At 42.9% G+C, this 12,508-nt stretch overlaps 1 protein-coding gene across 1 annotated transcript in view; it reads left to right on the top strand.

The window, feature by feature from the left end:
• Positions 1-1,369: 1,369 nt before the first annotated feature.
• Positions 1,370-12,508, top strand: part of LOC307256998 (uromodulin-like) — a gene marked incomplete at its 5' end in the record, with an annotated part of 11,457 nt that continues 318 nt past the window's right edge. The window contains 8 exons of the mRNA XM_080036112.1: positions 1,370-1,474; positions 4,560-5,034; positions 5,535-5,621; positions 6,237-6,439; positions 6,946-7,103; positions 11,050-11,307; positions 11,439-11,598; positions 12,097-12,169. Of these exons, the coding sequence (XP_079892238.1) occupies positions 1,370-1,474; positions 4,560-5,034; positions 5,535-5,621; positions 6,237-6,439; positions 6,946-7,103; positions 11,050-11,307; positions 11,439-11,598; positions 12,097-12,169 (1,519 nt within the window). The remainder of the gene's footprint in view (positions 1,475-4,559; positions 5,035-5,534; positions 5,622-6,236; positions 6,440-6,945; positions 7,104-11,049; positions 11,308-11,438; positions 11,599-12,096; positions 12,170-12,508) is intronic.

Below are 12,508 nucleotides of genomic sequence, written 5' to 3'. Positions count from 1 at the left end.
AGCGTTAGTAAAATATTTCAGCTCCACAGAAACTCAGTGACTGACATGTGAACACACACACACACACACACACACACACACACACACACACACACACACACACACACACACACACACACACACACACACACACACACACACACCTAGGTTGCTATTCTCTTTGACTGACAGCTTGGTATCTTAAACCTGCAGTGTGTAGAATTTTGGGATTTTTTTCATAGCAAACTTGGTAGAAAATAATTATAAAATTCATAAGTACGTTTAATTTAGTGCATAATAGCTGCTTTTTTTTAGAATTATTATTTCTTCCCTTAGAAAGGGCCACTTATATCTCCATATTTCTCCATACCATGGACCAAGGAATGGGCGCCGCCATTCTGGAAGCGTCATAGTTGGAATGTCATCAGCTCTACCGAAGCACAGAATGGAACAGTTGGCCACACTGTGTCCATCAGAACCACCAGTTGGAATGTTTTTCAATAATTTCTGTTGCTTCTCTGAACGGGAGCCATAGAGACGAACTGTTGTGATGATTTCATATTACACACTGCACCTTTAAGTTTTTCCTCAGAACAAAAACATCATGCCATGGTTACCGTGGAGATACAGGCGGTTATTTAAGGTCACCGTTGTCTCCGGGGAAACGCAAGCGATTGGTTTGACAGAAACAAACTAGAGACTTTTGCCTCGACTAATGCCATGTCCATGTGTACACGGGTATTTGGGAAAGTTAAGTTAGTCAATTGTACACAGGGCACATTGAAATTTGTCATTTCGCATATTTCCATTTCCATTTCAGAGGGGGTCAGAGTGCAGGGTCAGCCATAGTACAGCGCCCCTGGAGCAGTTTGGGGTTAAGTGTCTTGCTCAAGGACACAATGGTAGAGAGGGAGGGCACCGTAGATGTAATATCAGCCACTACTAGTTTTACTACTAACACTCTCCTGTCGGGTGCCGGGGATCCAACCAGATACCTCATGGTTACTGGGAGAAGGAACCAGAGACCTCATGGTTACTGGGAGGAACCAGAGACCTCATGGTTACTGGGAGAAGGAACCAGAGACCTCATGGTTACTGGGAGGAGGAACCAGAGACCTCATGGTTACTGGGAGGAACCAGAGACCTCATGGCTACTGGTCGGACCCCTTTTCTACCTGGCCATCCTACCATTCCTGAGCATATCTGTGTGTGAATTGTCTTCCTGTCTACACAACCGTACTGTTACATTCCCATGTCTTAAATATGCTCTTGTGTATGCTGCCTCTAGATCCTCGGCTCCACCCTCCTCCACTCCACTACCTCTGCTGCTCCTAAACGAGGCACACCTGGAAGCCTAATCAAGGGGCTGCAGGCTTAAAAGAGGAGCTGCATGGCTGTTGTGGGTTCTCTCTACTCTCGGCTCTGCTACCAGTTCCATGTGCTGCTCTCCACTGATCGCTGTCTGCTGTGGCCCGCTGTCGTCTGCCACCTGGTTGTACTACCGCTATCAACTGCTTAGCAGTTCTGTCCTTTCGTATCCTAAATCTGTGGTGAGCCAGGAAGCCCTTTTGTTTATCCCCTCTTTTCTCCTGTTTTGATTGTGGCTAGGGAGGATCAGCACATGTATTTTCATTTATCTTTAGAAAGGATCAGCACATGTATTTTCATTTATCTTTAGAAATAACCTTTCTGTTTAAAGACAGGGAACCTTTTTGTTTGTTGTATTGGCCAATGGGTCTCCCTGAAGCTATAGGGCTGGGCAATAAACACCTTTACTTTTGAACACCTGACTCCTCTATTTTTGATCTGGTGTTACTCCCTTACCTTGCAACAAACACGTACACTAAATCCAGAGCTTTTTGAAGGAAAACTTTACTTCTGTTTTGGTGGTGACAGGATGAGTGGAGTAATAGGCAAATGGTGGCGTACTGACCTCACTGCGACCTCAACACAGAAAAGCAGCCACACGCCATATGTAAGAATGTTTTCACCTGGAGAAGAATACATTATGTTCTGTGTCCGAGCTTACTTAAAGCTGAGGTATATGATTTCTGATTGGTCAAAGTTAACATGAGCTGTACACATTGACCAATCAGAGCGAGGCTCCGATTCTCTGTTCTTATTGGCTGTTCGGACTGTCCATTCACTTTGGCACGACGTTGTTGGTGTAGAGCGTGTCAGGGAGGGACCATAGGGGAGGGACCAAAGAGAACAAGTGGAGCGGTTGAGGTATTTGGATTCGAATCTCCATCCCAACTGCCATTTTCTCTCCAAATCCTCCACCCCAGCTTTAAATCTGTCACTCGAACACTTTTACAGTAACATAATGTTGATTCAAACGTTCTTTATTTGTCACGTAATCATACAGGATGTGCAGTGAAATGGCGGTGTGACATTCTCTGTATTTCTGCGCTCAAAATAGAAATAAAATATGATAGAATTAAATAAAAATAATGTATCCCAATGTCTGAAAACATGACAGTGTCTGAGAGGTCAAAGAGGTGAGTGTACTCCGTGTTTAAGTGTGTTGGGTGGGTGGGATGCATTCACTGTTTGTATGTAGGTAACCAAAAAATAAAAACCATAGATATGTGAGTTAAAGGTTGACTAGGCAACGCGGAGGTGTGCGTGCGGCTTTTAGTCAGCGTCCCCCCCCCGCGATTTCCACCACTGCTCGCTACATGCTCCCAAAGATTTCAGTCGGTGGAGAAACCAGATTTTCATACCTGATTATCTAATGTTACCCACGAAGGTGAGTGGAACTACGTGCTTGGTTTATCATAACAAGATACATTTATGAAAATATGAAATCTCTTCCGTTTACTTTGGGTCAATGCCAACGGTCATAGCAAATGTTTTCCAGGCAGCAAGTGAATCAGTGCCAGTATCTCTACGTGTGTTTGTGTTACCGGCATTATGAGACATTGGATGCTGGTAGAACTCACTGTGGTTGGGGCTTGGTTACCACACACCCAGTGATCTGTATAAGAGCGGCTGCCTCAGCTCACAGGTAGCACAGGTGAACTCCTTCCCATCAGAGACGGACTGCAGCGACCGCCGCCATGACACCAGCCTTCATCATCCTCCTCTGCCTAGCACTCACGGTATTTACACTTTTAACCCTTCTATTGTGTTAGAGACAAATTGACCTGGTTTCAACTTCAGATATGAAAAAAATGCCTTGTATTTATTTTGGATTGGAACAAGATGTTATGATATCCTCAGTAAAAGCTATAGGGGAGAGTGGCCTAAGTTGTGCCGGTGGGGAAGTTGTACCACCCCTTGTTTCTAGAAAACCATAGAAGAAATTGGAAATGTGACCACATATTTAAGAAGAGCCATCCATTTAACTCATCCTGTACAGAAGGGAGACACAAGGAATAAGATATAAGCACATTTAAGCTCAAAAAACAATTTTTTTGCCTTTCAAAGTAACATTTCCATGGTCAAGTTTTTTTGATTATTGTGTCTGAACAATTATAAACACGTTTGAAAGCATTTGACACGTTTTAGTGCTTTAGTATGCTACACTTTGTGTCTATATAGTTAGCACGATGTCAGCCCTAAACTGCTGCATCATGCTTATTATCCAAAATTCTGGGGTTGGGGTGATTTGTGCCAGAGGGCCTGGGGTGAGTTATAAGTAAGTAAATAAGTAAAATGTATTTATAAAAGCACATTTATAACAGTTTGCACTGTCCAAAGTGCTGAACATAGTGCACTCAGTAGGTAAAAAATTAAGGTAAAATAACAATAACCAAAATAAAAGACGTAAAGCCCATACATCCATATACTGTATAAACAAAGATAGTAGTGCAGAGGTTATTGGGGAGGAAAAACCAGGGTGTACAGATGGGTTTTGAGCCTTGATTTAAAGGCAGAAATGGAGGGGGAATCGCATATGCCAGGTGGCAGTTGGTTCTACAAGTGCGGAGCAGCTAGTGCAAAGTACATTTCTGAGAGTTGTGCCATTGGCATGGCTGCATACGCTGGTCACCAAAAGAAAGTGATTGCCTACAGTAGCTCAGAAGAGAGTGACATCTCCATTCCACTTAACGACACCACTGATGAGAGTTCAGATGGCCAGAAAGATGATGATGTTTGCAGGTAAAACCACCTAGATCTGCTATGCCTTGTTTAAGAAAATTGTCTTGAATCTTTGTAAAATATTTACTTTATTTACTTTAAATACCCCTTAAACAAGTGGTTGTCTAATGGATTTGTCTTGCATTACAGTTTATGAGATATATATCAATGGCACAATTTACCCCATGGTATTCTCTCCAAAGGCACAACTTACACCACACCGGGGGCAAGTTGTGCCACAAGACAACTTTTTTTCCGAAAGCTATATTTAGTTACAATACAGTTTATTCCAGATCCAAAGTTTTTCTTGCCAGGGATGCACAACACCCTGAAATATATGTACATATTTGAGTTGGAGACTTTACTGTCAAGGCCTCACTTTAAAGTCACTTTGAGTAAAAAGTGGCACAACTTAGGCCACTCTCCCCTACAAAGAAAATAAAAAAAAATTAATTTGTTAAACTTTTTTTTCTCTTTTGGATTTCTCCATGCAGGTTGATTTACAACCGGCCCAAGCCGGCTCCGTGAGGTTTAACTGCAGCGGCACACTGTGCCCTTCTGGTCAGGACTGCCTCCAGGTGGACGGCACATCTCGCTGCATGGACCCGTGTGATCACTACATGCCACTAGACGACGCCTGGAGAGCCACAGACTTCAGGGAATCGCTTTATCACTGTGACAAAAGCTCAGACTGGCAGGGCTGGTACCGTCTGTTCCTCGGTAACAGCAGCGTTCAGATGCCAGACAGATGCATTGAGAAGTACATGTGTGGAACTCGTGCTCCAATGTGGCTGCAGACGCCCCATCCACTGCTCTCTGCAGGCATCATACAGGCCCAGGTCTGTGGCAGCTGGTCGGGAGGCTGCTGCCAGTTCAAGGAAAATCCAATCCATGTGAAAGCCTGCCCAAGAAACTACTACGTCTACAAGTTCATAAACCCCATTCATTGCAATCTAGCATACTGTGCAGGTAAGCAACAAGTATTTCTTCTATTCCGTCACACTGTGGTTTCAAAGTTGAGCCAAATGCTAAGATCAAGATCCAGAGGCTTCAGCTGCTGAAGCACAGAGCTATAAAGGCCTTTACACACCGGGCGCGTTTTATTCGTGCGATTAATCCGTTTATTAACGAACGTATACAGAGTCAATACAAGCTTCCACACCAGTGCCGTCATTTCGCATCGCGAATTTGCGTTTTTTATTTTTTCGAACTGAGTTCGATTTTTCTGGGACGTCGCTTCTAAAGTGGGACGCGACAAAATTCACATTTCAAAACATTCGCTTTTACGTTGCGTTTATTCGCGTCGCGCCCGGTGTGCAAAGGCCTTAAGTCTAGTTCTTCAGATTGACAAGGAATGGAATCCTTATTCCATATATTGTATCAGAAGATGATCTTGTCTTCAGGATAATTCAGACCTTTGGTGCCATCAGATTCTCTAATGGACTCATTTGTTTTGTGCTCCTCATCAGACGTCAACACAACAATACCTGTGTGTGACACCTGCAGTGCAGCTGAGACCTGTGTGATCGATGACAAGAACAACTGGAGGTGTGAAGGTCAGTCTGAGTGACCATCAAACATCCACCATTCCACATGATTTACCTTGATGGTTTTGACACAAAAAGAGTTTAGCGTATATTACGTTTAACATTTCAAATATTTTTATTTCCTGGTAGAAACTTCCACAAGAGATGTGACTCCTTCACCAACAGGTCAGATTGTCATGTGCTCGTTTGTGTGGTGTAACATCTGTCTACATGTTGTTGAAGCTCAAAATACTTTTATACCCACAATTCCTTGTTCCCACTGTAGATAAACAGTCAGAGCTGATGAAACATGAATTTACCTTGATGATTTTGAGACGAAAAGAGTTTGGTGTATATTTAACTTACAATTTCAAATATTTTTCTTTCCTAGTAGCAACTTCCACAACATATTTGACATCTACTTCACCAACAGGTCAGATTGTTATGTGCTGGTTTGTGTGGTGTAAATATTCTTGAAGCTCAAAATACTTTTATACCCACATTACTGTGTTTCAACTGTAGATACTTTGAATGACAATGTTTTTCTGTAAGAGTCTTCACCTTGAAACTGAGGCTGTGTTCGTAAAGCCCTACTAACGTCCTACTCATATTAATCTTGATTTCATTACCTTGTTCCCACTGTAGATGAACCCAGTTTTCTGGAGCCGGAGCTGGTGTGTGGACGGGAGCAGATGCGTCTGAAGGTTCCGAAGATTATCCTGGAGGAACACGGCCTGAATGGTTCCTCTGCTCACCTGGTCGACCCGCGCTGCCACGAGCATGTGGACGGCCAGGAGACCACAACCTACCTGGTGGAACGGAGGGAGGTCTGTGGAAATGTTGTGAAGGTCAGTGAGAATTATTATTTCTATAGCACATTTAAGACCAAGGTGCTGTACAAAATTCAATAAAAAACAACATATAGGCCTAAGATCCACAACAACACAAAACACAACAACAAAATCAAGAACAATTCAAAGTACTTTTTTTTCTACATGAAAAAAGGTCAAATTCCTTCACATCACATCAAATCCAGGCCCGCCCACACACATGTCTGCGACCCTTTACTCCTATCAATGAGTGTGCATGCACTCATTCCTAAATCAACACACATACCACACATACATATATTTGGAGAGAGACTAACTCGGGGAAGAGGCGGCTACAAGATGGATGGACACACACTCTCTTCGTTGTCCATTGAATTTTCCGCGAGCAACTTGTGGATGGTGTCTACGGCACTAGAAAGATTCCCCACTTTCTGTGAAATAGTATTCAAGATAGCGATGATAACAACATACATCAGCCTCAACAAATGTCAATCCAAATTGTATCCACTCATTGTCCTTTCCAGAACAACGGGACCCATGTCACGTACTCCAACATTGTGTTCGTGTACCCCCCCAATCGGTCCGAGGCATCGATCTCTCTCCCGATGAATATCCCGTTCTCCTGCGTCTTCCCACTCGATGACATCACCAGCCTGGACGTCGCCATCGGATTCCAGCCGCCGTGAGTTCACCACCTTCATCACAATTTCAAAAAGGTTCAGGTATCACAGCTGGGTGGCTAGAGTTAGGGTAAGGGGACAGTGAGGGGTTAGGAAAGGAGTGGGTGAGACCAACACACACACACACACACACACACACACACACACACACACACACACACACACACACACACACACACACACACACACACACACACACACACACACACACACACACACACACACACACACACACACGTACATGTCAATATTGCCAACAGTGGACTATCAATTTTAATTTAAAAATTACAAAAACACCATAGAATATTTACTTTTAAGGACTTCTGTCATTGTATTGGGCCGCTAGCCAAGCAAGCTAACTCTCCAATCAGCTAAACGTTTCCCAAAAAACTCCACAGCGTGTTGAGGATTACTCATGTAGTTTAATGGTAATTTCGTGAAACTGTAAAGACAGTACAAACATAAGGCAGGTATTAATAAAGCTAAACAGTAAGCATACAACGGTAAATCTATAATCCAACACATGGAAAATAAAGATAATAGGGGAAGGTGGGGTGATTTGTGCAACTTTTTACTCAAAGTGATTTTAAAGTGAGGCCTTGACAGTTATGTCTCCAACTCAAATATGTACATATATTTCAGGATGTTGTGCATCCCTGGCAATAAAAACTTTGGATCTGGAATAAACTGTTTAAGAAATATAGCTTTCGGAAAAAAAGTTGTCTTGTCGCACAAATCACCCCACTACGTGGGGTGATTTGTGCGTCATTGTGTCACAATGACAAAGTCACCATCATCATCTTTCTGGCCATCTGAACTCTCATCAGTGGTGTCGTTAAGTGGAATTGAGATGTCACTCTCTTCTGAGCTACTGTAGACAATCACTTTCTTTTGGTGACCAGCGTATACAGCCATGCCACTGGCACAACTCTCAGAAATGTACTTTGCACTAGTTGCTCCGTGCTTGTGGAACCAACTGCCACCTGACAAATGTGATTCCCCCTACATTTCTGCCTTTAAATCAAGGCTCAAAACCCATATGTACACCCTGGTGTTTCCTCCCCATTAACCTCTGCACTACTTACTTACCTCTGCACTACTATCTGTGTTTATGTGGATGTATGGGCTTTACGTCTTTTATTTTGGTTATTGTTATTTTACCTTCATTGTTTACCTACTGAATGCACTATGTACAGCACTTTGGACAGTGCAAACTGTCATAAATGTGCTTTTATAAATACATTTTACTTACTTACTTACTTATAACTCACCCAGGCCCTTGCGCACAAATCACCCCATCCCCAGAATTTTGGATAATAGGCATGATGCAGCAATTTAGGGTTGACATTGTGCTAATTATATAGACTCAAAGTGTAGCATACCAAAGCACTAAAACATGTGTCAAATGTTTTCAAACGTGTCTATAATTGTTCAGACACAATAATCAAAAAACCTTGATCATGGAAATTTTACTTTGAAAGGCAAAACACAGTTTTTTGAGCTTAAATGTGCTTATATCTTATTCCTTGTGTCTCCCTTCTTTACAGGATGAGTCAAATGGATGGCTCTTCTTAAATATGTGGTCACATTTCCAATTTCTTCCACGGTTTTCTAGAAACAATGGGTTTTGCAACTTCCAAAATGCACAAATCACCCCACCTTCCCCTACTTACAGACGTTGCTTTAACAAACAAGAAGATGAAGAACTAAATCTTAATGGAAGAGCTGATCAAACTGTTGTTCCTGCATGCTCTCTCTACGTGAATAACGTGCTCGTGACTTCCGGTCACCTAACTAGCAGCCCCTCCCTTAGAGCATTCCCTCTTAAAGGTACAGACACATATGCCACACACGTTAAGAACAACATACACTTTCAATGCCAGGGGCAGAACAGTCATAATAATGCTTTAAATGTGCTTTTACATAGTTACGTTGTTGAAGAAGTTGCTAAGAGGAGACTCAAATCCTTGGCTGATATTCCTTAAAAATTCATCCACAATGGAGTGTGAAAGTCGCTCTATGCCCACCGACAGTGGACTCCTGTCATTCAATAGAGTAGAAGTGCAGTGGCGTTTTCTCCCGGAGGCCAAGGGAAGCCAGGCTTCCCTGTTTTTTAGGCTGTAGTTGTCATCCAATAAAAACATTTATATTAACAGTTTCGGTAATCTTTGGTGCTGTGTTGCTGTCATTTCTTCCCCATTTCTCTCCTCACGTTGAGCATTTCACAATGCGCGAAACAGCGCCCCTTTACATTTAGATTCTGAAGACGCGGCGAAACACGACACTGCACACTGTATGTCTGCGAGGAAGCCAAGGGAAGCCAGCTCGCGCTGGTAAAAAAAATAAAAAGAATTGACCAATCAGGTGAGGACACTGCCCTCCTGTGATTGGTCAGGAGGGTGTCAGGAGGGTGCCAAGGGAAGCCACTCGGCCCTTGGCTTCACACCAATCAAATCAAAGCATCATTATCAACGTCACTGAAATTTAACAACAATAACAATAGCGGGAGATTAGCATGTTTGCATTGTTATCATATTAGCAAGAACAGTTATGGAGGGTGGAGATTTTGAGTATTTAGTAACAAATTATTTTACCAAACTGCCAATTGAGAAGCCATTAAAAATCAAATCTGACGGCAGGCCAATGCGTGTGGAGAGAAAGAAAGTTTATCGCACTTTCCGTGAGGAGAACTATGTCCTCACCGAGTGGCTAGCTGGTAGCGGCAAACTTCAGCTAATGGCCTTCCTCTACAAATAGTGAGTACAATACACACCTTCTCCCGGCGCGGGTTAACTGTTCCCTTAACTGTCTGTGTAGCTATGTGTGTTGTGTTTTGTGTTATTTTATTGCTAATTGTGCCTTGATTGCCTGGATTAAGTTGCATTGGTAGGCCTACTGTATATCCACTGATGTTGTTCTGGGTTGTCTTAAGTAGGCTATAGTGTTGTAATGAATATTTGGCTTAAACGAAAAGGATGTCTCGAAAGTGTGTATGTTAAGCACCTACAACTGATTGTGTGAGTCGTGTCTCACGTGAACGTGAAACTTAAAATAGCCTAAAACGTCCCCTAATTATATATTGTGAATGAATTCGAATCTGCATTGGGCATTAAGCGGCTAGTTGTGCATTCCGGTTGGAGTGGGGGGGGGGTGCATTTATAATAAAATGTATAATTTAATAAGACGATAAGGAGGTGTGTGAGTGAGAGAGAGAGTGAGAGAGAGAGAGAGTGAGTGAGTGAGTGAGAGAGAGAGAGAGAGAGAGAGAGAGAGAGCGAACGAGCGGTGTCGGACAGATTACAGGCGTGTAAGTCCTGGTAAAGTGACCAGGCGCTATAATAGCTCTTGTAGTTACATTAAATACAAGCTGCGACGTAGCCTACCCTTTTCTGTCCCCCACCTTCCAATAAACATGTAGATTAAAGGTGTTGTCTCACTTGGCTTCCTCAAAAAAAATCCCCACGCCACGCCACTGTAGAAGTGTGGACCTTTCTCTGTGATTTTGAAATAAACAAAATAAAAATAGATTGAAGACACGAGTACACTGTCAAATTGATTGAAAACCCCGTCTTATAAAGATGTGTAAAGGGAGTATTGGGGGACTGAACTATTCTAAAGGTCTGTTTATAACATGATTTAAAGCATTTCCAAGAGGCCACCTGAAAAATGTCCCCTTTCAGCTTTGTAGTTCCTTGTTGGTGAAAGTGTTACGACACCAAAGTCCACTGTTACATAGGTGCACAAGTGTACACACACACACACACACTATACAGACATACTACCCGGACATATAACCCCATTGAGTCTGGGAACATTGATACGCTCCCTATCTGAGTTTCACATTAATTTCTCTGCCGTGGATCAGTTTGGACTTTCTCCAATCTCCATCGATTATGGTCGCCTCTAAAAGTCAACTGTCAAACGTTTTTGTCTGTCGTCTCTTTGCAGGGCCAGTCGATCGGGTGGAGTGGGTGTGGTGAGTTCTGGCGATTCCACCAAAGTGTCCATGACTCTGTACACAAGGCCGGACTTCAGCGAGGCGTTCCCGGCCGGTCCCGTCCGCCTGCCGCTTGGCTCCGCTCTGCACGTCGGCGTATCCGTGAACAACACCGAATACGACGGCTTCGGACTGCTGCTGGAAACCTGCTACGTCACAAACTCTCCCAACGCCAGCGACCCCCGCAAACACTTCCTCATCCAGAACAGGTGACGACCAAAGTCAAAATACTGGGGGGGAAGTGTCCCTTCTCAATGTATATTATAAATATGACCCTTGGAAACTTGCCTATTATTATTATTATAATATGAGCTGCTGTGTGATTGTCTCCTCCCTCCAGGTGTGCCGTTGACCGTCGCCATGTGCAGGTGATTGAGAGCGGTGCTTCTCTGCGAGCTCGTTTCTCTGCTCTGCTGTTCCTGTACCACGGGACCTATGAGGACGTTTACCTGCACTGCAGCATCAGCATGTGTGACCGCAGCAGCGTCCCCTGCAGCCCTGTGAGTGCACCTGTCTTCCTGTCCTTATAAACACAGAGCAGTCGGTGGTCGTCAGGAATTTTCTACAAAGTTTCCAGTTATTCAGGGTCCAGGGTAAAAAAGTCAAAGTTTTTTTATTGTCTGATTCAGTCAGCAAGACATGCATCAGAATCAAAATGGCGTTTATCTCTGGTCCACGGTGCAATAGGAACGATAAAGAAATATAGGGTATAATACGATAAACATAAACACAAACACAAACAATATTCACATCAGATACATTCTAAATACTAACTAGTGCAAGGATTTCTTTGTACAATATAAACAGTACTATATATAAAATACAATAGAAAGTAGAAAGTTAAATTGAAATGTGCAATGTGTCGAACCTTCATGTTTAAATGCACTTGTAGGAAGTGGCTTTGGATAAAAGCTTCAGCTAAATAAAAAGTAATATATCAACATGGGAAGAATATGATCTTTGTGAATAAACTATAAAAACTTCTTCTGTGTTTTTAGAACTGTTCCAGGCGCCAGGCTCGGTCTGCAGCCTCCTCCGATCAGCTTCCTGTTGCTGTCGGACCAATCAGCTGTGAGTATTTCACGTTAATAAAAACACATCTGTTCTTCTTTGAAACATGCCCTGCGTTCCAAATCACATACTCTTTCTTTTTCTATTCTGCATACTACATCGGACCATGAAAATTATCTAGTTAGTATGCTACAATTGAGAAATATTTTTACTTATTTATGTCGTCATATCATTGCGCCTTGATCTTGCCTCTTGTCTCGTTGATGTGACGTCACTTCCGGTGCACCGGATTGTGGGTCAGAATAGCCCAAATAGCATGCTGATTTCAACACTAAAAATCCCGGCCAGATGTAGTAGACATCTGGGTATTTTTAGGCATACTAAATCTGACCACAAGAA

Source organism: Ammodytes marinus, assembly GCF_949987685.1.
Source record: "Ammodytes marinus genome assembly, chromosome: 10".
In the NCBI taxonomy this organism is placed as follows: Eukaryota; Metazoa; Chordata; class Actinopteri; order Uranoscopiformes; family Ammodytidae; genus Ammodytes; species Ammodytes marinus.
This window is presented reverse-complemented; position numbering and strand designations above follow the sequence as displayed.